The sequence below is a fragment of the Ricinus communis genome, chromosome 5 (genome assembly GCF_019578655.1).
Source record: "Ricinus communis isolate WT05 ecotype wild-type chromosome 5, ASM1957865v1, whole genome shotgun sequence".
In the NCBI taxonomy this organism is placed as follows: domain Eukaryota; kingdom Viridiplantae; phylum Streptophyta; class Magnoliopsida; order Malpighiales; family Euphorbiaceae; genus Ricinus; species Ricinus communis.
In genome coordinates this window covers 23,773,338-23,800,595 of record NC_063260.1, presented here as the reverse complement: position 1 = coordinate 23,800,595, position 27,258 = coordinate 23,773,338, and the positions used below count along the sequence as shown (strand labels likewise).

General features: G+C 38.5%; 2 protein-coding genes across 2 annotated transcripts; one reads left to right on the top strand and one right to left on the bottom strand.

The window, feature by feature from the left end:
* Positions 1 to 36: 36 nt before the first annotated feature.
* Positions 37 to 19,171, bottom strand: LOC8271779 (4-coumarate--CoA ligase-like 9). The gene is made up of 6 exons (XM_002509512.4): positions 18,019 to 19,171; positions 1,494 to 1,683; positions 1,168 to 1,313; positions 996 to 1,063; positions 612 to 714; positions 37 to 380 (listed from the first exon to the last, which is right to left on the bottom strand). The coding sequence occupies exons 1-6, from the start codon at positions 19,006 to 19,008 to the stop codon at positions 255 to 257; spliced, it is 1,623 nt and encodes a 540-aa protein (XP_002509558.1). The 5' UTR covers positions 19,009 to 19,171; the 3' UTR covers positions 37 to 254.
* Positions 19,172 to 19,501: 330 nt separating this feature from the next.
* Positions 19,502 to 26,850, top strand: LOC8271778 (protein TPLATE). The gene is made up of 7 exons (XM_002509511.4): positions 19,502 to 20,935; positions 21,297 to 21,893; positions 22,885 to 23,246; positions 23,609 to 23,912; positions 24,529 to 24,651; positions 25,301 to 25,756; positions 26,027 to 26,850. The coding sequence occupies exons 1-7, from the start codon at positions 19,808 to 19,810 to the stop codon at positions 26,549 to 26,551; spliced, it is 3,495 nt and encodes a 1,164-aa protein (XP_002509557.2). The 5' UTR covers positions 19,502 to 19,807; the 3' UTR covers positions 26,552 to 26,850.
* Positions 26,851 to 27,258: the final 408 nt, after the last annotated feature.

Genomic DNA, 27,258 nt, shown 5'->3' with positions numbered 1-27,258 from the left:
CAATTTTCACCTACTTAAGTTATTGTATAACAAAAATTAAGTAAAATTAGATTATATTTTTATTTCAAAAGGAACCAAATCTGTTCATGGCCTTGTTGTTATCATATATAAAAGAAAACTACAATTCTATTTGAAGCATCATATTGTCATCACCAACCGATTATCTTATGATGTGATGATATATTATGATTTTTCTTGTGTTGCAGTTCATGTTAATCTATAAGATAAATTTGCTTGATCATCCATACAATATATTACATTCTAGATGCGAAGGCTGGTAAAATCATATCCCTTAAATCTTTCCTCAATATTTTACCAGATGGGCTCTTAGGTATGGAGTTGACAAAGGCTACACGTCGTATTTTCTTGTAAGGTGCAACCTGCAACTCAGATTAGGCCAAAAGTTAGCCAACCACCAATCATGATCTTATTCAAATAAAATAAAGATTGAATTGATGAAAGATATTAGTCAAAGATAAAAAAATTAGTGAAAGATGAGTAAATTTGTAAGAATTCTTGACATAAATAAAAAAAAATGCAAAGTTTGTTAAAGATAGTTAATATTAAAAAAAAAACCTTAAAAGAAAGACTAATCATTCAAGATGTAGAACCTGTTTGGCAACAAAATCCATTATGTCCTTTTCGTTTAGGCTGCTTTGAGGTTGCTTCACAATAAAAGCAATTGGTATCTGACCAGCTTCTTCATTAGGATATCTGCAATTTATTTTAAAATCATAACTATTTATTCTTCAACAAGTTATAAGAATACTGATAATAGAATAATCAGTTTACTAGTGCAACATCTGATTTTATAAAAAGCATAAAGATGATATTTATGGTTGAAGTTATCGTGTAAACATGATGAATTACTTTATCTACTAACTGAAACATATAAGAGCACTGGAAGTAGAGTTTAATAAAGTTGCATGTTTTTTGTCAATATTTAAAGGGGAGGCAACTCTTGAAAAAACTTAAAAGGAAGTGGAAATACTTACGGTATCACTGCAGCATCTGCTATCTCTGGATGTGATAGGAGTAATTGCTCTAATTCAGCAGGAGCAACCTGCATAAATATTATGTGCTTTGGTTCATGCATCATGCCATAAATATTCATAATTGAAACGTAAGAATAAGAATAAGAGGAAGATAGATGACTATGAGACTTACTTGATATCCTTTGTATTTAATCAATTCCTTGAGCCTGTCAACAATAAAGACGAAGCCTTCTTCATCAATATAGCAAAGATCACCAGTTCTTAGCCACCCATCCGATGTCAAAGCAGCAGAAGTTGCTTCAGGGTCACCAACATAACCTGCAGTGAGAAAACACAAAATTTAGTTAATGAGAGGCACAAACGATATACACTTTATATCACACATACTCCATAATAACAAGTCAAATTTATTTTATTAACTTGATGAAATGTGTGCGCGCACACACACATATATATGATAATTGAAAATTGGTGACAAGAAAAAGTAGGAACTTTTACCTTTCATTATTGTAGGTCCTTTAATCCAAAGCTCTCCTTGTTTACCAGGTAACAAAGCAACCATAGTGTCAGGATTAACTATTTTTACTTTGCAATATGCTGTAAGTCTCCCAACTGAACCCCAACAATGACTTTCTCCTGGACCTGTTGCTCGAGAGCAGACTCCTGATGATTCAGTGAGTCCATAACCCTTGATTTAAGGATTATATTTATATTAGTAATGAATATGAGCTAAATTAACGTATATCTAAACATTAAAACATTTGTGATCAGTGTGTCATCTCTTCTTCTTATTTGTTATCCAAATTAGTTTTTTAATTTCGAGTCATTATAATGTATAGTACTTTATAAATATATAACAATTGATTTTATTTTATTTTTAACAATTTTTTTAATATAATTGGGATACCAAATAAACCAATCATATGTTATCGACCAACAAAATGCAGTATACGTTTATTCATTATAGGTTTTTATCTTTTTTTATATTTAATTGATATATTTGATATTTATAAAATTCATAAATATAAATTTAATTTATATAAATAATTAAAAAATAGATAAAATTACATATAAAATTTTAATAATCTAAACTAATAAAAAATATATAAAACTAATGAATTATTTAAAATAATACTAATCAATTAATGGTAAAATAGCATAATGATACTCCAACTTTGCTTGCTTAATTGCTTAATTGCGTAAGAAGATTCAGCACTGGTAAGACAACTCGTTTAGTTTGTAGCCAACATATAAGTTTTATACAAGGAAGGTGTAATATAGATAATTAAACAACATATAGCAATTTTTGATTTTATTTTATGATATAATCTGTTCCATTAATTAGTTTCTTTCTTTCTCGACCGAGTGTTGTTATATTGTATAAGAAATAGTATGTTATTAATAAGATTGTGCACTGCAATCGCAAGAACCAGAAGTGAATAAAATATGAAGCAAAGAAAAGAAGTGAATAATCCAGATGCGGGACTCCTTTCAATCGGAGGAGAGAAAAATATTTTGCTAAAGGCAGGAGAGTATCCTCAAGCTAAGACCATAAAGAGGCACCTCGCCATGGGAGGTCTTTCTGCTCTTTTGGACCTCGATAGCCGAGTTAGCCCTTTTGGATCATAGAAGAAACAGATCGTGCAACAATTAGTTCATTGCCAATGGATCGAGAAGAAGAGAAGGAAGAAATTTAGAAAGCCATAAGAGAGAGTATGATAGTCATTGATGAGAGGGAAAACTTGCTTCAGATCTTTTATGATTAGTGGAGGAGCAAGATGCAAAGGTACATCAAGTGTTCTCCAATAATGGCAGATATTTTGAGTTGCATAAGTGTCTTCCGAGAACTGAAGATAAGGCCTGTGGAAGATGAAAATGGCATGGTATTCCGAAGCTCTGGGATTATTGTCTGTAAATAATCTGTTCTCATGCATAAGCTTAAGGAGTTCCCTTATCCATTGGTACGGAGTTTTGAACCAAGTGATGTATTTCCATGGATATGATCCCGAATTTGTCTCATCATTGAAGAAATGTAAGAGATTCATGATGGAAATTTCAATAGTATGATGACAAACTGTAGAAAGACACCATAAAAACCATAATTCACTTTCAATCTACGGATGGGTAGGAGACAGGTGATAAATCAAACACCAAGGGTAATCTGGGAAAAAGAAGTTGGGTTGGATGGCTAGTGAGAAAGTTTGTTGAAAGGTTGCCAAATAATGGAACATCATATTTCTGGCAAAATCAATAACATGTTTGGTTGTGAGGTTGGTGGGAAGATCTGGTGGTGAGGGAGGTTGCAGAATGGTTTTTGAAGGTGAAGAAGCCATAAAGATTATAGGAAGATTTCATCGCCGGTGAGGGAGGACTATAGGTTGATTTTGTGGTTTTGAAAGTCTGGATCAGAACTGGAATTAGATTTCGTCCCTTTTATATACCGAACTTCAAAATCATACCACAACCATGATTTTAACCGCAATAATTGAGGTTCCGGTAAGGCTTTCGGTTGGATTCAAGGATTTTTGGAAAGAAGAATTATCCATCCGAACCGGGGAAGTCATCCAATCAAAAGAATTCGAATTTCTTTATCCCGTATTTGACTGCCAAAATCTCTTTGTAGGTTGTGTGGTAATGTCTTTATGAAGAAGAAAACTGTCAAGATGCGTAACCACACAGTTGTTCTTTGCCATTGAGGTTTTCAAGGAGGATGGCCCCCCATGCATAATCAGACGCATCTATCTAGAGAATGAGCTTTCCCGTGGATAGGATATTGAGAGGTGGAGGATTGTGGGCCAGCTCTTTTAGTTTTCGGACAGCTGTAGTCTGCTCTGTTCCCCAAGAAGGAGGGTCTTTCTTAAGCATTTTTGAGAGATGACATGTGTAATTGGACAAGTGTGGTATGGCTTCTCTGACATAATTCAGAATCCCAATGAACTGTTGAATTTGTTTTACTGAGAGATTTTCTTATGGAAAGTGATCAAGTTCCTTTGTCAGATGGGGACCATACGTGTATTGGCCTTTTTGAATTGCATGCCAAGGAATTCTATCTCTTGTCGGCCAATAAGATTTTGCTTTTCTGACAGCATGATGCCATATTTTTGAATAATGGCGAGGAATTGTTTTAGGAGTTGATGATGTTCCTCAGCTGTTTCTGAGAATAGGAGAACGTCATCAATGTAGATCAAAGAGGAGTAAAGGATAGGCCCAAAGATTTCAATCATGGTCTTTTGAAATTGTGAAGGAGTTGTTTTGAGCCCAAAAGGCATGACCATTCATCGACATCGGGCATTAGGGATACAAAAGGTCGCCTCAGATCTCTCTGAGGGCCGGATACCCAGCTGCCAAAAGCCCGCTTTCAGGTCAAATTTGGAATAGAATTGGGCCTTTTGGATATGGACCTTGAGGTTTGAGATTCGAGGGAGAGGAAATTTGTTGTCTTGTAGGAAATGGTTTAGGGGCTTGTAGTCTATGACAAGTCTCTTTTTTCCTCGTATCTTTTCAGACCGTTTTTTCACATAAAAGGCTTGACAAGCCCATTGTGAGGTTGTGGGCTCAATGAGGCCTTGCTGTACCAGGGTTAAGCATTCTGATCTGGCAAGGGCTAGATCTGTAGGAGACATTCCCAGATGTGTGGCCTTTGTGGGGTTGATATCTTCATTGAGCTTGAAAGGGAGACTAATATAGAACTGAGAATTTTTTCATAGTGGAAGAGGGTGTTGGAAGTGTGAATGAGATTCTGGAGAAAAGAGAAAGAATTTTTCTGTGTATTGCAAGAATGGTGGACCGGTATCTGCTATAGTGAACAGATTTGAGGTCTCTGTGTATGGCCGAAATTGTCTTTTGAATTTTATGCCAGTGGGGAGAATCTGGAGCTTCTGAGCTTGATGATAAACATCAAACCCTATCAGGATGTCCTTGCTTCGAAGATCCGAACCAATGATATGCGTCCATACTACGCAATCAAGGAAAAACTGTATTCCGATTTTTTGTTTTGTGATCAGAGTAGTTTTGAAGGTTTGACCATTGGCTGCCCTGAAAAACTGATCATGGGGCTTCCAGTATTCAGATGGAAGGACCTCTGGATTCACCATGCTTCTTTGAGCTCCAGTGTCAAAGAAAGCTATAACTGAAACAGGTTTTGCATATTTTGAGGGTAGGATTTGTATAGGAACATAGGGAACTGGAGGGATTTTGGTCACAGGCTGAGAGGACTCAGGAGTAAAGAACTGGGATAACTGAGGGAGTGGATATGGAGAGAACGGGTACTGCATTACATCTCTCAGAATGTCTTCTTCTTTTTCTTCTCTCAAAGAGAGACTGGTCATCAAGATTGGGATCTCTCTGTTATCCGAGTCTGAAGAGGACTCTTCTGAGGATTCCATGGAATCTGGATATTCCGCCTCAATCCCAAAAAGACTTTCTGGAGTAAAATTATCCTGTTCTGAGAGGAGAGATTCTATATCCTCTTCAAATGAGTCTGGAATGGACATAGACATACTGACTTGTTGAATCATTTTTGCTGATTTTTCCGGATTTTGGGGACAGTTCTTAGCATAGTGTCCCTTTCTTCTGCAGATGTAGCATCTGTCAGATTTGTGACCTTGATTCCACTTCTTCTGGAAATATCTGAACACTTTTGAGCACGTCTTTCTTTGTCTGAACTCCTTATTCCTGCGTGGGTATTTTTGAAAATGATACCCAGTCTTCTTCTTATGATTGGAACAGACGCAAGTTGAGGCCTTGCACTTGATCTTTACAGGCCTTTTGAACTATTAAATCTCGTTGAGATAGCCTTCTGAACAGATCTTGTTGGTCACAGAGTCTCTTGATGGAAGAGAGAGTGAATTGCCAAATTTCTCCAAGAGTGATGGAGGTGACCGATTTCTTTGTTGCAGTAATCATGTTGTTGACCTCTGGTTGTATTTCATCTGGTAATGAGGCGATGAAAGTATACTCCAGTGTATCATCACCATCATGTCCTCCAATGACATAATAAAGTTTAGACATAGCAGAATAATGTCTTTCAATATCCTTCATTTTTAACGAATAATATTTTCGATCAAAGAATTCTTATTTTTGTTGACGTATGACAAGATCATAACTTCCAAGAAACTGGTAATGGAGGACTGTAATAGAGGTGACTGGTCTCTTTGTAGCCGCAATCATATTGTTAACCTCAAGTTGTATTTCATCTGGCAGAGAGATGATGAAGGTATACTTTAGTGTATCGTCACCTTATTGTTTGTCAGCCTTAGTGGAATATCCATTAACTTTTGTTTGTAAGTATTAGTGGGATATCCACTAACTTTTGAATGATTGTACTGACTCTCCACTCTATATAAGGAGAAGTCTTTGGTAATAAAACCCCAAGCAAGTTTCTCTAAGTAAGCTTCCCTCTCTTCTATACTCTCTTACTTTCTCATGGCTTTCTAACTTTCTCTTTTCTTTTCTCTTAATCCAATGGTAATGTTCTAATAGTTGCTACGATCTGTTTCTGGTGTAATCCAAAAGAGCTAACTCAGCTATCTAAAGATCCAAAAGAGTAGAAAGACCCCCATGGCAAGAGGCCGCTTGTGTCCTAACTTGAGGATCTGTCCATGCTTTGAGTTTACAGCATGAGGATTATGCCATGAACAGCTACCCAACAACCTCATAACCAAACAAGTCACTGACTTTGCCCGGAACATGATGTTCCATTATTTGGCAACTTTTCAACAAACTTTCTCACTCCCAATACAACCCAACTTCTTCTTTCCAGACTACCCTTGGTGTCTGATTTATCACTTATCTCCTGAACATCCAAAGCATGAAAGTGAGTTATGGTGAAGTAGTGGGTTCAATTAGACCTTGCTGTAACAATGTCAGGCATTCTGATCGGGCAAGGGCTAGGTCTGTGGGAGACATTCCCATGTGTGTGGCTTTAGTAGGGTTAATGTCTTCATTAAGTTTGAAGGGGAGGCTGATATAGAATTGTGGATTTTTCCACAGAGGAAGAGGATGTTGAAAATGTGAATGAGATTCCGGACAGAACTGAAGGAACTTTTCTATATATGGAAGGAATGGTGGAATAGTATCCGTCATAGAAAACAGATTTGAAGTTTCAGTGTATGGCCGAAATTGTCTCTTGAACTTTATGCCAGTTGGAAGAATTTGGAGCTTTTGAGCTTGGTGATAAACATCAAATCCTATCAGGATATCCTTGTTTGGAAGATCTGAGCCAATGATGTGCGTCCATACAACGCAATCGGGAAAGAACTGTATTCCGATCTTCTATCTTGTGATCAGAGTGGTTTTGAAGGTTTGACCATTGGCTGCTCTGAAGAACTGATCATGGGGCTTCCAATACTCTGATGGGAGAACCATTGGGTTCATCATATTTCTTTGTGCTCCAGTGTCAAAGAAAGCTATTACTGGTACAGGCTTGGAGTATTTTGAAGATAGTATCTGTATGGGAATATATGGAACTGGGGGAGATTTTGTAGTAAATTGAAAAGTTTCAGGAGGTGGAGAAGAAACAAAGAAAGAAGACAGTAGGGTTGGAGAGAGAGGATATTGTATTACATCTTCCAGAATATTCTCCTGACTTTCTTTATGCAGACCAATCATCAAGATTGGTATTTCACTATCGTCTGAGTCTGAAGAAGATTTTTATGAGGACTCTGTGGAGTCTGAGAATTCCATTTCTAACCCAAATAAGCTTTCTGGGGTAAGATCTTCTTGCTGAGAGCCTTGGTGATAGAAGAAGAGAAACCCTAAACATCATGTCTACAGAAATTACCTCGCATACTTCTACTCTTCAATTATCTCCCTCTTGTAAGAAAATCATATCTAACAAGATAGACCATCTTGTTGAGATCTCCCATATCCCTGATAACATACAGATAGAAGATACTTTGGTACCTATCATCAACCCTTACAACATATTCAAGAAACAGAACTTTGTCAGAAAAACCTTTAACCAAATCATCCACAAAAAACCCCTCACCATAAAAAGAATATGTTCAATCTTCCTCACTTTCTCGTTGTTCACTTACCGCTACTTCTCAAGAGCGATATGTTACTTTAGAAATTCCCACCTCTTTCATAGAACAATGGCGAAATAAGGCTACTCTCATCTCCATCTCGGAGTCATGCGACTTGTTCTTTCCTATCATGAAGGATGGGATTGCTCGTTACTGACGGATGTAAACGCTCGACACTCGTTATCTCAAGTACGAGCATGCTGATCGAGACAATAGTCACAAAACTTAATACCCGGTAGTGTTGTTTTGACTTTCTTCCCAAACTTTAACCTCTCTCTGAGTGATCCTTATCTATCCACTGCCTTGAAAGTACAAGTCCAAATCACGGGAGCTAGTCAAGTTGAAAATGCTCTCTCAGCGACTCTTCACCATCAGATCGTTTATCGATTGCAGGATCATGCACTTAACTTGCAGATCCCAGGCTTTCAAGCCTCATCTGATGCTTTGTACATTATGGCTGATTCTGGTCAAACCCCTACAATAGTTCAAGCTCCTCGACAGCTTGAAAAGGAAGATCTACAGAAACTAATTCCTATTGAGTGGGTAACAAATTATGAGAAGCTTCAAGCATCTCAATCAAAACCAGTACAAGCCACAGATCCCCTCTTTATTCAGCAAAAGGATGGGACTGTTAAGACGGTCTTTACAAGAACTGAGGAATCTTCCTCAGCACCATCAATTTTTCAAGCATCAATGATACAACCTGTATCACGGCCTAGGGAGAAGATCCCTTTTCACTCCTTTCAAGCATCTGGCAACCAGATCTATGCTGCACAAGTCAGAGGACACTTTGTGTGGGATGTAGCCCCAGAAATGTGCAAGCCAGAATGCCTATGTAATGATGATATGGATTATGTCAACCACCGCCAAGATCTGGCTGTAAGAATCCAAAGAAGATGTCTCTTGATACTTCTTGTTCAGAGATTCATCCTAAGCCAGATGATCGGGATCCAGATGGTTCCCAGAGGAAAAATAAAAAGCCACTGCCAATGTTCAATGAGGCAATTGAGTTTCTTGCCAAAGAAGGAAAAACAGTCATTGACGTTTCTTATGATGAGTTCAAGGAAATTATGGCACAACTCAACATTGAATATGGCAAACCCTTCCAAGGTTTATAGGTCGAAACCCGACTACCCGCTTTAGTACAGGAGGTACAAAACGTTGGGCCAGGTATAACAATGCCACGAAATTTTGGACCTACTTCATCTCTGTCACCTGTATCAGCGGTACAACTCTTGGTTCAAGAATGTTTCATGTTACAACTAGAGGATTTCCCTCCCTTGGGAAAAACAGAGAACAAAAGATCTGAAATCCTTCCTACACGGATTTCACCCCTTGAAGAAGTACTCAACTGGCAAACATCTAATTCTATTGTCCAAAACACTTATTTGAAGAAGATAGATGGAAAATTGGATCAAGCACTACACTTGGTTCAAAACATAGATCACAAGCTAGATACTTTTTCACAAGAAGTCCTACAACTGTACTCATCCCTTACAGCAAAGTATCAAGCTTTGGCCAAAGAACTCTGGATACCTCAGCCGATCACCTCCTCTTTTATGCAAAAGCAAAAGGAGATTTCCCAGCTGAAGAAGCAGATAGATCAAATTGAAAATGAGCTCCGGAAAAACCAGTCTACTGCAATTCCAACTTTCATATCAGCAGCTTCAACCTCATCGGCTATTGCTCCTTCGTACTTTTCTTCTTTCCCTTTTCTTTCACAACCAGAACAACCACAAGAAATCCTTTATCAGCCCTTTCGCACATTCTCTCACCTTTACCCAAAAAACTCAGAAACCCAGCAAAAGAAAACCTCTCCTCCTCTAGCCTCTAAAGACAAACTTTCAGAGCAATCTCTCATCAGTCCGTATGATTCAGAATCCTCTTCAGATAATTCAGAGATGGCGGACATCACTGAGATCCTCATGAACACTTCACATCGATCCCGCCCGGAAATAGTGGAACTTGAAGATGAGGATGCTCAGTCATTCTTTGCTCCCACTGGAGCTCCAAACCCAAGGTCAAAACCAGCTAGTACAGGACCTTGGTTCACTTTTGATGACCTACCACCATCAAAATAGAAGGATAAGCTTTCCGAATTCTTGGCATGGAGTGATCGTCAGATGACTTTTGAAGGAGCCACACTCAAAAAAGTCCTTGCCGAATTTGTCACAAGGTTTACCGAAAGCTTAAGAGATTGGTTTCAGTCTCAGCCTGAATACACTAGGCTTCAATTTGTCACTCTGCCAACTCCATCAGCAGCAGTAACGATCCTCCATAACCAGTTCCTTGGAAGTTATGACCTTGTCATAAGACAACAGAAACAAGAGTTCTTTGATCGAAAATGTTGTTCATTAAAAATAAAGGATCTGGAAAAGCACTATTCGACTATGTCCAAGCTCTACTATGTCATTAGAGGACATGATGGTGACGATACACTAAAGTATACCTTCATCACCTCTCTGCCAGATGAAATACAACCTGAGGTTAACAATATGATTGCGGCTACAAAGAGACCAGTCACCTCTATTACACTTGGCGAAATCTGGCAATTCACACTCTCTTCCATTAAGAAACTGTGTGATCAACAAGAGTTATTCAAAAGGTTATCTCAAAGGGACTTGATAGTCCAAAAGGCTTGCAACAAGAACCACCTCAAGATTAAGTGCAAAGCCACCAACTGCGTCTGTACAAATTATAAGAAGAAATCTGGACATCATTTCTAGGAATACACGCGCAGCAACAAGAAGTTCAGGAAAAAGAATCCAAAGAGATTCAAATACTTCCGTATAAAATGGAACCAGGAGTACAAGTCTGACAGATGTTTCATCTGCAAAAGAAAGGGACATTATGCAAAAAATTGTCCTAGGAATCCAGAAAAGTCAGCAAAGATGATTCAACAAGTCAGCATGTCTTTATCTCTTGCAGACTCTTTTGAAGCGGAGATAGAATCTCTACTTTCAGAGCAAGAAGATCTTACCCCAGAAAGCTTATTTAGGTTAGAAATGGACTTCTCAGACTCCACAGAGTCCTCACAAGAATCTTCTTCAGACTCAGACGATAGTAAAATACCAATCTTGATGATTGGTCTGCATGAAGAAAGTCAGGAGAATATTCTGAAAGATGTAATACAATATCCTCTCTCTCCAACCCTACTGTCTTCTTTATTTGTTTCTTCTCCACCTCTTGAAACTTTTCAATTTACTACAAAACCTCCCCCAGTTCCATATATTCTCATACAGATACTATCTTCAAAATACTCCAAGCCTGTACCAGTAATAGCTTTCTTTGACACTGGAGCACAAAGAAGCATGATGAACCCAATGGTTCTCCCATCAGAGTATTGGAAGCCCCATGATCAGTTCTTCAGGGCAGCCAATGGTCAAACCTTCAAAACCACTCTGATCACAAGATAGAAGATCGGAATACAGTTCTTTCCTGATTGCGTTGTATGGACGCACATCATTGGCTCAGATCTTCCAAACAAGGATATCCTGATAGGATTTGATGTTTATCACCAAGCTCAAAAGCTCCAAATTCTTCCAACTGGCATAAAGTTCAAGAGACAGTTTACCATACACCGAAACTTCAACTGTCAGGATTTGATACTATTCCACCATTCCTTCCATACAGAGAAAAGTTCCTTCAGTTCTGTCCGGAATCTCATTCACATTTTCAACATCCTCTTCCTCTGTGGAAAAATCCACAATTCTATATCAGCCTCCCCTTCAAACTTAATGAAGACATTAACCCTACTAAAGCCACACACATGGGAATGTCTCCCACAGACCAAGCCCTTGCCCGATCAGAATGCCTGACATTGTTGCAGCAAGGTCTAATTGAACCCACTACTTCACCATAACTCACTTTCATGCTTTGGATGTTCAAGAGATAAGTGATAAATCAGACACCAAGAGTATTCTGGAAAGAAGAAGTTGGGTTGTATTGGGAGTGAGAAAGTTTGTTGAAAAGTTGCCAAATAATGGAACATCATGTTCCGGGCAAAGTCAGTGACTTGTTTGGTTGTGAGGTTGTTGGGAAAATCTGGTGGTGAAGGAGGTTGCAGGTTGGATATGGAAGATAAAGAAGCCATAAAGATTATGGGAAGATTTATTGTAGAGGTGAGAAGGACTATAGGCTGATTCTGAGGTTTGGAAAGTCTGGATAAGAAATCCGGGATTAGGTTTCTTATCCCTTTTATATGCTCAACCTTAAAGTCATACCTGCTGAACCATGATTTTAATCGCAATAGTTGGGGCTCAGGCAAGGTCTTCTGGTTGGATTCAAGAATCTTTGGGAGGGAAGAGTTGTCCATCCGAACCAGGAAGTGCTGTCCAATCAGGAAGAATTCAAACTTTTTTATCCCGTACTTGACCGCCAAAATTTCCTTGTAGGTCGTGTGATAATGTTTTTCCCAAGAGGAAAACCCGATGCATATCCACATAATTGTTCCTTGTCGTGGAGCTTTTCTAGGAGGATGGCCCCCCATGCATAGTCAGGATGCATCCGTTTGGAGAATAAGTTCTCCTGGACGGGATTGTAAGAGGTGGCGATTGTGAGCTAGCTCTTTTAATTTTTGACACCGTTGTTTGTTCCGCTCCCCATGGAGGAGAGTTCTTCTTGAGCATCTTTGAGAGGTGGCACGTGTAACTAGACAGGTGTGGAATGGCCTCTCGAACATAGTTTAGGATTCCAAGGAACTGTTGAATTTATTTTACTGATAAATTCCCTTCTGGAAAGTTATCAAGTTCCTTTGTCAGGTGGGGACCATATGTGTACTGGCCATTCTTGAAATGCATTCCGAAAAATTCAATTTCTCGTTGGCCAATAGTGCTCTTCTTTTCTGACAGCATAATGCCATATTTCTGGATGATGGCAAGGAACTGTTGTAACAGTTGGTGATGGTCCTTTGCTATTTTTGAGAATAGAAGGATGTCGTCGATGTAGATCAAAGAAGAGTAAAGGATAGGCCCAAAAATCTTAATCATTGTCTTCTGGAATTGAGATGGGGCCGTCTTGAGCCCAAAGGGCATAAATTCACCGGTATCGGGCATTAGGGATACAAAATGCGCCTTGTATCTCTCTATGGGCTGGATACCGAGTTGCCAAAAGCCCGCCTTTAGGTCAAATTTGGAATAGTATTGGGCCTTTTGGATGTGTACCTTGAGATTTGAGATCCGAGGGAGAGGAAATTTATTGTCTTGAAGGAAATGGTTTAAGGGCTTGTAGTCTATGACAAGCCTCTTCTTTCCTCGGATCCTTTCAGACCTTTTTTCCACATAAAAGGCTTGGCAAGCCCATTGTGAAGTAGTGGGTTCAATTAGACCTTCGTAACAATGTCGCATTCCGACCGGCAAGGGCTAGGTCCATGGGAGACATTCCCATGTGTGTGGCTTTAGTAGGGTTAATGTCTTCATTAAGTTCAAGGGGAGGCCGATATAGAATTGTGGATTTTTCCACGGAGGAAGAGGATGTTGAAAATGTGAATGAGATTCCTGGAATCAAGGAACTTTTCCCGTATGGAAGGAATGGTGGAATAGTATCCGTCACGGAAAACAGGATTTGAAGTTTCATGTCAAACTCGCCTCTTGAACTTTATGCCAGTTGGAAGAATTTGGAGCTTTTGAGCTTGGTGATAAACATCAAATCCTATCAGGATATCCTTGTTTGGAAGATCTGAGCCAATGATGTGCGTCCATACAACGCAATCAGGAAAGAACTGTATTCCGATCTTCTGTATTGTGATCAGAGTGGTTTTGAAGGTTTGCCATTGGCTGCCCTGAAGAACTGATCATGGGGCTTCCAATACTCTGATGGGAGAACCATTGGGTTCATCATGCTTCTTTGTGCTCCGGTGTCAAAGAAAGCTATTACTGGTACATGCTTGGAGTATTTTGAAAATAGTATCTGTATGAGAATATATGGAACTGGAGGAGGTTTTGTAGTAAATTGAAAAGTTTCAAGAGGTGGAGAAGAAACAAAGAAAGAAGACAGTAGGGTTGGAGAGAGAGGATATTGTATTACATCTTCAAGAATATTCTCCTGACTTTCTTCATGCAGACCAATCATCAAGATTGGTATTTCACTATCGTCCGAGTCTGAAGAAGATTCTTGTGAGGACTCTGTGGAGTCTGAGAATTCCATTTCTAACCCAAATAAGCTTTCTGGGGTAAGATCTTCTTGCTCTGAAAGTAGAGATTCTATCTCCGCTTCAAAAGAGTCTGCAAGAGATAAAGACATGCTGACTTGTTGAATCATCTTTGCTGACTTTTCTGGATTCCTAGGATAATTTTTTGCATAATGTCCCTTTCTTTTGCAGATGAAACATCTGTCAGACTTGTACCCCTGGTTCCATTTTTTACGGAAGTATTTGAATCTCTTTGGGTTCTTTTTCCTGAACTTCTTGTTGCTGCGCGTGTATTCCTGGAAATGATGTCCAGATTTCTTCTTATGATTTGTACAGACGCAGTTGGCGGCTTTGCACTTAATCTTGAGGTGGTTCTTGTTGCAAGCCTTTTGGACTATCAAGTCCCTTTGAGATAACCTTTTGAATAACTCTTGTTGATCACACAGTCTCTTAATGGAAGAGAGTGTGAATTGCCAGATTTCGCCAAGTGTAATAGAGGTGACTGGTCTCTTTGTAGCCACAATCATATTGTTAACCTCAGGTTGTATTTCATCTGGCAGAGAGGTGATGAAGGTATACTTTAGTGTATCGTCACCATCATGTCCTCCAATGACATAGTAGAGCTTGGACATAGCCGAATAGTGCTTTTCCAGATCCTTGATTTTTAATGAACAGCATTTTCGATCAAAGAACTCTTGTTTCTGTTGTCTTATGACAAGGTCATAACTTCCAAAGAACTGGTTATGGAGGATCGTTACTGCTGCTGATGGAGTTGGCAGAGTGACAAATTGAAGCCTAGTGTATTCATGCTGAGACTGAAACCAATCTCTTAAGCTTCCGGTAAACCTTGTGACAAATTCGGCAAGGACTTTTTTGAGTGTGGCTCCTTCAAGGGTCATCTGAAGATCAATCCATGCCAAGAATTCGGAAAGCTTATCCTTCCATTTTGATGGTGGTAGGTCATCAAAAGTGAACCAAGGTCCTGTTCTAGCTGGTTTTGACCTTGGGTTTGGAGCTCCAGTGGGAGCAAAGAGTGACTGAGCATCCTCATCTTCAGGTTCCACTATTTCTGGACTGGGATCAATAGCAGAAGTGTTCATGAGGATCTCAGTGATGTCCGCCATCTCTGAATTATCTGAAGAGGATTCTGAATCATACGGACTGATGAGAGATTGCTCTGGAAGTTTGTCTTTAGAGGCTAGAGGAGGAGAGGTTTTCTTTTGCTGGGTTTCTGTGTTTTTTGGGTAAAGATGAGAGAATGTGCCAAAGGGCTGATAAAGGGTTTCTTGTGGTTGTTCTAATCCAAAAGAGCTAACTCAGCTATCTAAAGATCCAAAAGAGTAGAAAGACCCCATGGCAAGAGGCCGCTTGTGTCTTAACTGAGGATCCGCTCCATGCTGAGTTTGACATGAGGATTATGCCATGAACAGCTCTCGGCTCCCATTTGGTATCAGAGCCATGGTGATAGAAGAAGAGAAACCTTAAACATCATGTCTAGAGAAATTACCTCGCATACTTCTACTCTTCAATTATCTCCCTCTTGTAAGAAAACCATATCTAACAAGATAGACCATCTTGTTGAGATCTCCCATATCCCTGATAACGCATGAGAAGATACTTTGGTACTTATCATCAACCCTTACAACATATTCAAGAAATGTGAACTTTGTCAGAAAAACCTTTAACCAAATCATCCACAAAAAATCCCTCACCATAAAAGAATATGTTCAATCTTCCTCACTTTCTCAGTGTTCACTTACCGCTACTTCTCAAGAGCGATGTTACTTTAGAAATTCCCACCTCTTTCATAGAACAATGGCGGAAATAAGGCTACTCTCATCTCCATCTCGAGTCATGCGACTTGTTCTTTCCTATCATGGAAGGATGGGATTGCCTGTTACAGCACGGATGTCGCTTCTGGACACTCGTTATCTCAAGTACGAGCATGCAGTGATTGGGACAATAGTCACAACACTTAACACTGGTGGTGTTGTTTTGACTTTCTTCCCAAACTTTAACCTCTCTCCGAGTGATCCTTATCTATCCACTGCCTTGAAAGTACAAGTCCAAATCACGGAGCTAGTCAAGTTGAAAATGCTCTCTCGGCCGACTCTTCACCATCAGATCGTTTATCGATTGCAGGATCATGCACTTAACTTGCAGATCCCAGGCTTTCAAGCCTCATCTGATGCTTTGTACATTATGGTTGATTCTGGTCAAACCCCTACAATAGTTCAAGCTCCTCGACAGCTTGAAAAGGAAGATCTACAAACTAATTCCTATTGAGTGGGTAACAAATTATGAGAAGCTTCAATCATCTCAATCAAAACCAAGACAAGCCACAGATCCCCTCTTTATTCAAAGAAAAGGATGGGATCATAAGACGGTCTTTACAAGAATCGAGGAATCTTCCTCAAAGACCATCAATTTTCCAAGCATCAATGATACAACTGTATCACGGCCTAGGGAGAAGATCCCTATTCACTCCTTTCAAGCATCCGGCAACCGGATCTATGCCGCACAAGTCAGAGGGACACTTTGTCCGGGATGTAGCCCCGAAATGTGCAAGCCGGAATGCCTATGTAATGATGATATGGATTATACTTTGAACCACCGCTTTCAAGATCCACGAAGAATCCAAAGATGTCTCCTGGATACTTCTTGTTCGGAGATTCATCCTAAGCCGGATGATCGGGATCCGGATGGTTCCCAGAGGAAAAATAAAAAGCCACTGCCAATGTTCGATGAGGCAATTGAGTTTCTTGCCAAAGAAGGAAAAACAGTCATTGACGTTTCTTATGATGAGTTCAAGGAAATTATGGCACAACTCAACATTGAATATGGCAAACCCCTTCCTGCGAAATTATCCAAAGGTTTATAGGCCGGAAATCCGGCCCGCTTAGTACAGGAGGTACAAAACGTTGGGCCGTATAACAATGCCACGAACTTTGGACCTACTTCATCTCACACTGTATCGGTGACAACCCTTGGTTCAAGAATGTTTCATGTTACAACCAGAGGATTTCCCTCCCTTAGGAAAAACAGAGAACAAAAGATCTGAAATCCTTCCTACACGGATTTCACCCTCTGGAAACTTAGAACCGCTGACACCCCCTGAAGAAGTACTCAACTGGCAAACATCTAATTCTATTGTCCAAAACACTTATTTGAATCTCTTTGGGTTCTTTTTCCTGAACTTCTTGTTGCTGTGTATTCCTGGAAATGATGTCCAGATTTCTTCTTATGATTTGTACAGACGCAGTTAGCGGCTTTGCACGATCATGATATTTTCCTTTATAAAATAGCAACAACAGCTCTAATTTTTTTATATTTAATGAAAGAGTTCTTTTACTTATAAATAAAATTAATAAATAATTTAAATTTTATTTATTAATTTAAATATTTAAATATATATTAATGATTTAATATTAAAATATAAGAATTTATTTATATATTTCAGTGCAATATATATAATTAATGTAGATAATAATTATCTTTTTCAATGAGCAATAAAAGCTCAAATTAATTTAAGTCAATAATTCAACAATTTTTCTAATCTTGATTTTTATTTTATTTTATTTTAAATTATCTAATCTTAAATTGTTGAACTTATTAAACATGTGCATTGCTAATTTTTTTAAAATATGTTTGAAAAAAATGATTTAATAAAATTAATATCTAAGGTCTTTTTTTAAACAATATCTAAATTCCTAAATGTGTTTTTTGAACCCCGATTAATCCAAAATACATTCTATCTCTTAACAATAAGATATAGACTGTTATAAAATGATTTATGATTATTATTATTATTATTTTATAAGAATATATGTATTATTCGTAATATTATTTTCATGAAACCTAGCACACTAACCTGCCACAGTTCCACCGTGGGAAACCTGGCCTTGAAAGCAGCGATCACATCCCTTCCGAGCGGAGCAGCACCACAACCGACTGCCTGAAGTGACCTCAAATCATAACAATCGGTTAAACCGTCCTTTACCATCTGCACTACAATCGGTGGCGCCACCGCAAGTTGCGTGACTCTGAACTCTTGTACAGCTCTCAACATCTTCTTCAACTCAAACTTCTCCATCACCACCACTACTTCTCTTAACGCAACCGATTTCAAACTGTAGAAAAATCCATACACATGAAAGTATGGTACAGGATTTAGCGTAACTGCCTTCTCTTGTTTAAGTGCAAGATATCCTCCAACTACAGCCGTCAGATTCCTGTGAGTTAACATAACTGCTTTGACTTTTCCTGTTGTGCCCGACGAGTAAAAGATCCCAGCCAAATCTGATTGTCTCACTGTAACTTTGTCGAGTTCATGGGTTGGGCAACTCGTTGTGAGAATTGAGTTGAATTCAGGAGAGTCGAGGAGGATGGTTTTATGGTTTAATTTGGGGATTTTGTGAGCAGTGGACGAGGTAGCAAATGCAATGACTGGTTTAGAGAGACTGATTTGGCGAGAAATTTCTAGTTCAGTGTTGAGTGGATTTGAAGGAGAGATAATAACGCCGAGTGAAAGTAGAGAGAAGTAGAGAATGGGGATTTTTGTTGACTTTGGACAAAGTACAAAGGCGACGTCATTTTTTGATAGTTTTATGACGTTGTGGAGATAACAAGTTAAAGATTTGGTGAATAAGTAGAAATCTGAGTAGGAGATGCCGTGGCCAGAGGATGAGTCGATGAGAGCAAGTGAGCCAAAATCGGGAGAGGAGGAGAGAGCATAGTCCGCGACCGAGATGGAAGCGTCTTCGGAAGGAAGATCAACGGTAGGTCTTAGGCTATGGAAAATCTTGGTGATCCTATTGAAGCCACTCTTTGGATCAACTGAAGCAGAGGTTGTTTGGTCCATTTGTGAAGCTCGGAGATTTAGAGGTTATCAGCGGAGAAGATGGTCGATATTGAGTGGAGTGGAGGCTGTTTGTTGTTAGAGGGTTAAAATACCAAGGAATTTGTTGTTGGAAATAAGTTTATTCCTTTAATTTTTTTGTTTCTTTAATAGCCAACTGGAAATGGGAAAGAGGATCTGCAGTTTTAGAAATAGAATGCTATTGGTCAATACTGTGTAATAAAGTTATAATGAAGACAAATCTTTTGCTTGCTGAGTAGACATTCTAACTTTTGCATATGCACAGGATAATAAATAAATAAATAATGATTTGACATTGGTATATATAACTAGAATACATACATAGATAATTTATATTTGAATTAAAAAAGTTATATATATTATTTGATAATTATTTTACAAGTGAATCATCAAATAAAAACAGGATGTGATATGTCAAAGTTAAATTTAATTCACACTGAAATAATTGTTCATTCTGCCACCGATCTGGAGTGGGCTGCAAAACTAATTGTGGACTCAAAAACACCATAACTATAGCCCAAATAATCAAACAGCTATCCTATGCCCAGCGAAGCATCAACTGCTGCCAACTTCTCCAACTGAGAAAACAATAATAGAAAAAGAAAGAAAGAAAGTAACAATACAATTATCTGTACTACCAATTCTCACTACCTTCCCTCTTAATAATCAACGAAACAGTTCAAAACTCAGCACTCAAAATCCTACATGTCCAGATCACTGAATTATACCTTCTGACACCAAAAAGAGAAAAGAAAGAATTCTTGGTCTATCACAGACCAAGATGGACATACTCTTCGCTCAGATCCAAGCAGACCTCCGTTCCAATGACGCATTACGCCAATCCGGCGCACTCCTCCAAGCACTCCAACAATCCGCCGCCGGCCGCGACATTTCCGTCATTGCTAAAACCGCCGTTGAAGAGATCGTCGCTGCACCAGCCTCTGCCGTCTGTAAAAAGCTCTCATTTGACCTAATTCGGTCAACTCGTCTCACCGCCGATCTATGGGACTCCGTTTGCACCGGCGTCCGTAACGATCTCCACTTTCCTGACCCTGATGTCACCGCCGCCGCCGTCTCCATTCTGGCCGCCATGCCTTCTTACTCTCTCTCTAAGATCATCATGGATTCGAACGCGGAAATCTCGGGGTGTTTTGATTCGCTAAGTGATAATTTACGGTTTTCCATAACTGAAACCCTAGGTTGTATATTAGCTCGTGATGACATGGTTACTTTATGTGAAAATAATGTCAATTTATTAGATAAGGTCTCCAAATGGTGGGCCAGGATAGGGCAAAATATGCTGGATAAATCCGACGCTGTTTCCAAAGTAGCATTTGAATCAGTTGGGAGATTGTTTCATGAGTTTGATTCTAAAAGAATGAGTCGGTTAGCTGGTGATAAGTTAGTTGATAGTGAAAATTCATTAGCAATTAGGTCAAATTGGGTTTCCTCGATCATTGATTTTATTTGGAAAAGAAAAAGTGCTTTAATGTCTAGGTCTTTGATTTTGCCCGTTGAGAATTTTAGAGCTACTGTGTTCCCACTTGTGTATGCCGTTAAGGCGGTTGCTTCTGGGAATGTTGAGGTGATTAGAAAGGTTTCTAAGGTAGCTAGTGGGGTTAATGCTACTAGTGTGGTGGATTCTACTGCTGAGAAATTAGTTGGGGTTAATGATGTGGTTACACATTTGGCGCCATTCTTAGCAAGTTCATTGGATCCGGCTTTGATTTTTGAAGTGGGGATTAATATGTTGTATTTGGCTGATGTGCCTGGGGGTAAGCCGGAGTGGGCTTCTCAGTCTATTATTGCCATTTTGACTCTTTGGGACAGGCAAGAGTTTTCTTCGGCGAGAGAGAGTATTGTTCGAGCTGTTGTTACAAATTTGCACCTCCTTGATCTTCATATGCAGGTAAGAATTCAATTCTTCCATTTAATTGAAGATGGTTATACACTTCTCATATCGGTTGACTAGTAAGATAGAATTGCATGATACTCTGTGCACTAAGACGAATGACTTAGTTGGTATGAGCTTCATTTTGTTGTGGTTGAGAGGAAAGTTAAAAGAGTAAACGTGTTCATGTTTATGAGGCAAAAATGCAATAGAGGTTGTGAATTTTGAGATACATTGTTGAATAATTTATACTAACTTAGTTCTATTGAAGATCTAGACAATATGAAAACCCTTTCAGAGGACATTTTGAAGTTTGATAACAGCATTTCGTTAATATTGGTTTGGTTGTATTTTGATATTGTCAATATTCTGGTTCAAGGTTTCATTGTTTAAAAGGCTGCTTTTGATGGTGAGAAATTTGAGGGCAGAGTCAGATCGTATGCATGCTTTAGCATGTATTTGTCGGACAGCTCTTTGTGTCGACCTTTTTGCCAAGGAAAGTGTACGAAGAGGTCAGAAACCTCTTGCAGGCACCGACATTGCTTCACTTTTTGAAGATGCAAGAATAAGGGATGATCTCAATAGTATAACAAGTAAAAGCTTATTTAGGGAAGAGTTAGTGGCATCATTGGTAGAAAGTTGCTTCCAGTTGTCTCTACCGTTGCCTGAACAACAGAGCTCAGGGATGGAGAGCAGAGTGATTGGAGCTTTGGCTTATGGAACTGGCTATGGAGCACTAAACTGGACAGAACCAGCTTTGGAAGTGGTGGAAGTTTGTAGGCCTTGTGTCAAATGGGATTGTGATGGCAGGACCTATGCAGTTGATTGCTATTTGAAGTTGCTTGTAAGGCTGTGCCATATCTATGATACCCGAGGAGGTGTAAAAACTGTTAAAGATGGTGCTTCTCAGGATCAAATTTTAAACGAGACAAGGCTGCAAAACCTTCAACGGGAACTTGTGAAGGATCTATGTGAGGTATGTATGCTGTTACAGGACAATCAAATACCATATCTAGTGACAGTGAAATGTCAGCAGCTAATGCTATAGTAGCTAGCTATTTTGTAGTTTGTCCAATTATATTTTCATTTTGCTAAGTATTCATCCTTCAGTTTCCGATGCTGGCAATCTTGCTCATGTTACTCAGTTCCTAATGGGTTTATAACCTGGGAAAAGTTTATAGTAATTCTGTCTTTGCACCACAGACTGTTGAGTTCTTTTTTCACATTTAAAATGTGGAACATAGTTCTTAATGAGAATTAAATATCATGGTTGCTTCTTCAGCTATTACATAAATTATAAGGAACTATGTAAGTGCTCGTTTGGACATTGGTGGTGTTATGTCAATGTTGTATGGTTCTGTTATTTGTCAGTGGGCAATTGCTTCTGCCTTGATATTTTCTCTTGGCTCTTTCTATTCTTTTTCTTACACGTACTTTTCTGAAAAGGGAAATGTTTTAAGGGCTAACCTGTGCTTTAGCATTTTTCACTGTAGAGGTTACAATTCTTGCTTTTTAGGAATCAGTTTAGGATTTGTTTGATTTTAGTCTTTTAGCTTTTCCCATTGAAGTTGTACTGGTATATTGCCTGCAAATTATTATCCATGTGGAACCTATAAGGATGACCAAGTAGCATGAAATCAATGTCAAGGTAACAATTTGGCTTCTCTTTTTTTTTTTTTTTCAAAATAAAAATTCATCATAAAATGCAAAAGCTGTATACAAAGTTTAACATTCTAGGTACATATAAATACTTAATAGGGCCTTCGGTTTCCAATGGCACGAGTCAAAATCAGAGGTACAATTGATCTTAAGCAAAAGCATGTGTCCAAAGTGAAAAAGTATAATAAAATATTCAGTTTTTGAACTTTCTTTTCCAAATATATTATATTTATATCCCTTCCTAGTTTCTTTAACAAATATAGTGTGTGGCTAACAATTGCTGTCTTATTTGTCCGTCAATTTAACAGGTAAGTACCCCAAGAATATGTGCCCGTCTTATTTGGGCAATCGCAGAACACATTAATCTGGATGGCTTGGATCCTCTTCTTGCTGATGACCCTGAGGATCCATTGAACATTATTATATCAAATATACACAAGGTCTTATTCAATATTGATGCATCTGCAAATACATCAAATAGGCTTCAAGATGTTCAGGCAGTGCTTCTAAGTGCGCAGCGGTTGGGATCACGTAACCCTAGGGCTGGTCAGTTACTAATTAAAGAGCTGGAAGAATTCAGGAACAATGTGTTGGCTGATTCGGTCAACAAGCATCAGTGCCGTTTAATATTGCAGAGAGTTAAATATATTCAAAATTGTCCGGACAATAAGTATGCATTTCATCTTTTCTCATTATTCTGTATTTTAAAGTGAAAAAAGAGTTTCAATGGCATGTTTCTGAATATTAGTGCAATATTGTTCATGGTAATTTAATACCAAATTGCATGATAATTCACATCTGCGTCATGATAGGTTTCTTTAATTCTTTCCTTTTCTACATACTTTCTGGCTTTTATTGTACTGGGCTGCATGTTTTTTAAATGAAGCTGGATTAAAGATTTGAGGTTTCCCTATTTTTGCGTCCATCCACTTTTTACCTTTTTTTTTTTCCTACAGCACTCCCCTTTTCTCTTAGATTTTGTGGAAATAACTTTTCCACGATGAGAATTGAGATGCAGTGTTTTTCTTTCAGGTGGGCTGGGGTTAGTGAAGCCAGAGGAGACTATCCATTTAGCCACCACAAACTTACAGTACAGTTCTATGAAGCAGCTGCTGCACAGGATAGAAAATTAGAAGGGTTGGTTCACAAGGCTATATTAGAGCTCTGGAACCCAGAACCTAATGAATTAACTATTTTGCTGACTAAAGGAATTGATTCTAAATTACTCAAGGTTATGCCAGCTGCATACACTTTAACTGGTAGCAGTGATCCATGCTATGTTGAAGCCTATCATTTGGCGGACTCAGGTGATGGAAGAATCTCCCTGCATTTGAAGGTTAGAATCTGTTCATACGTGATTGTTTTAGATGTTTCCAGTCATCGATGTATTTGTGTTGTTATATAATGAATTGGCAGATAACTAAGTAATAGAAGGTATTTTAATTGATTTACTTCCATAATTTGGCACAAAACTAAGCGACAAAAGGTTTGTTAATATAAGTTACTAGAATTTTCTTTTCTTTTCTTTTTTATAATTCTTGAGCCTAATTATCATTGCAGAAAGACTTCCATCAATAATTTGTGCCCTAAAACCTATATGTATCTTTATATTTGATTTAACTGAAAAGAAGTTCATCCATTGTTATCTGGTTAGGGACTGTTTATGTATTTTCATCATTGGTGTTCTCTGTGCAGGAGGAATTCTGTATGCATTGTTATATAGTATATAATGAGAAAGTGGGCATTATCAGTCATTTTCCAATTAAATGCATTTGTTGAATTGACAACCTTAGGATTAATATCTCAATGAATCAAAGAATTTAATGGATTGAGAACATTTTTATCCCTCAAAAACTTTACTTTTTATGTCACTGGAATCTGGTCTAATTTGGAAATGTATTTAATTTATGCCGTTGGTATTTCTTTGTTTAATCTAATTGAACTGGTTGTAGGTTTTAAATTTGACTGAACTTGAACTCAATCGAGTGGATATTCGGGTTGGGTTATCTGGCTCATTATATTTTATGGACGGATCTCCTCAGGCTGTACGGCAGCTACGTAATCTTGTTTCACAGGTATCTTATGTGCTATACTTGCAGAACTTCTTCCTTTTGAACTTTTGTCATGCTCTTTTCCACACCTTCATTTTCTTCGTCTTTTTTCTTTGTTCTATTCTGGAAGTCATTTTATTGTTCCTTATGGCTGTTTCTAGTTTGTTATTCTTAATGAAAATGGTTTCAACTATTAAATGCCATTCTGAAAGTTAAACAGTATGTCTAGTATGATTTGTAGTTTTAAAAGTACTTTTATTTATGTTTAGGCATGCAAATGATTAATGGACTTTGTTATATCATATGCTGAGGTTTTGATAGAGATGCCAACTTTACTTTTAGTATCTGGATGCATTTCCCCACCCCACCCCTATATTTGCCCTCTTCTATAAGTTTTATATTATTGGGGTGGCAGAAAATCTCACTGTATTGACTCTCTGAGCATTCTCTGTATGAGAGTTTCGACTCAGTTGTGTAATTATTTTCTCAAATAACCTTAAATATCAGTGCAAGGTGAAAAGCTGTTTCATTTGTTGTGTATTGCTGCTGGACAAGGTCTTCCCTGAAAATAGACGTCTGCTGCTAATATTCTTGTCGTTTTCCATCATCTTTTTCTCCTTTATACTTCCACTTATTGGATTTTGGAAACCGTACTTGGTCAATCTGTTTGCAGGATCCAGTACTCTGTAGTGTGACTGTAGGTGTGTCCCACTTTGAGAGATGTGCCCTTTGGGTTCAAGTTCTATATTACCCATTCTATGGAAGTGGTGCAATAGGAGATTATGACGGTGATTATGCTGAGGAGGATCCACAAATTGTGAGGCAGAAAAGAAGTTTAAGACCTGAACTAGGAGAACCTGTGATATTGAGGTGTCAGCCTTACAAAATCCCGTTGACTGAACTTCTTTTGCCACATAAAATATCACCTGTCGAGTTCTTTCGCTTATGGCCCAGTTTACCTGCTGTAGTAGAGTATACTGGTACATACTTATATGAAGGAAGTGGCTTCAAGGCTACTGCTGCGCAGCAATATGGGTCTTCTCCATTCCTAAATGGATTGAAATCTTTGTCCTCCAAGCCTTTCCACAGCGTCTGTTCCCACATCATCCGGACAGTAGCAGGGTTTCAGGTAGGTCTACTTTCTTTCTTGATAATTCCTTGCATCTTCTTCTCTGTTTTAATAAAAGATTCTGCTGCCATATTTTATTACACTTGTATAGCTGTTGTTTCCTTGAAGCTCACTTTCATGCTTCCCAATTTTACTGATCTTTTTGGTGGTAGAAAACAAAATTTTAAGATTTTGGAGAATCGAAAATGATTTGTTATAACCTAAATAGGATTTTAAACCAGACTAAGATAAACTGTTTCATTCCATGTTCAATTCCCATTTGCTGAACAGCTTTGTTACGCTGCAAAGACTTGGTTTGGGGGCTTCTTGGGCCTGATGATTTTTGGGGCCAGTGAAGTTAGCAGAAATGTAGATCTAGGTGATGAAACAACCACCATGGTGTGCAAATTTGTGGTTCGAGCATCAGATGCATTAATCACCAAGGAGATTGAGTCAGACTTGCAAGGCTGGTTGGATGACCTCACTGATGGGGGTGTGGAGTACATGCCTGAAGATGAAGTCAAGGAAGCTGCTGCTGAGAGGCTTAGGATATCAATGGAACGAATAGCGTTGCTAAAAGCTGCCCAACGACCACCAAAAACTCCAAAATCTGATGATGAAGAAGAAGGCGAGGAAGAAGAGGAAGATGAAGGTAAAAAGGAAAAGAAGGAAAAGAAAGATGGTGAAGAAAATAGTAAACCTAAAGGAACCTTGTCAAAGTTGACTGCAGAGGAGGTTGAGCACATGGCGCTTCAATCAGCTGTGCTACAGGAGTGGCACATGCTTTGCAAAGAGAGAAGCGCCCAAGTAAATTAACCACATGTTTTGTTCTTCGAAAAGGGTTTGATTATACTCTTTGTATTTGTGTAATCTAGTTCTGATACTTGGATAGGTAGGACATATACCGCCTCTTTTTTTTTCCTTTTGTTTCTGGGATATTCCCTTGTACATGCTGTACCGGCTAGGCATTGTTCCATTGCTTCTTGCGAAAGAACTAAAAAAAAATGAGTTGTATTGTTTTCTGATGGTAGGTTCACTACCATTTCGGAACACATTTTTCTGTACACACTTTAGATTTGGAATTGGAGTGTTAATGCTATCAAATTTTTTCTTCTTGGGATGCGTGCTCTGTTGCTATTATATCAGCTCATAAAATTTGGAAATATGAGAGCTCAAGTAGTTATACCAAATAGAAAGAAAAGGGTTTCCACTTTGCGTCGTCTGCTTCTTGTACGTTTTTGGTAGGCAGGTGGACAGTTAGGGTAAATTTTAATTATTCTTCAATAGTCCTCGTATAATATTTTGTTGGTATGAAGAATTTCTACAACCTCACCGATAATGTTAGGGGGGCTTTTCGGTTATCAGGTCGTTGGCTTTTCTAATTTGGTCGGGCATTCGTCCAACACATCTCCCATTGCCCATCTGTAGGTCTGCTAATGGAGAGCATTCACAAATCATATCTTACTTCATAACCAGCAAACCCAATACCAACACCACATCAAAATAATGTAGACTGCAACATG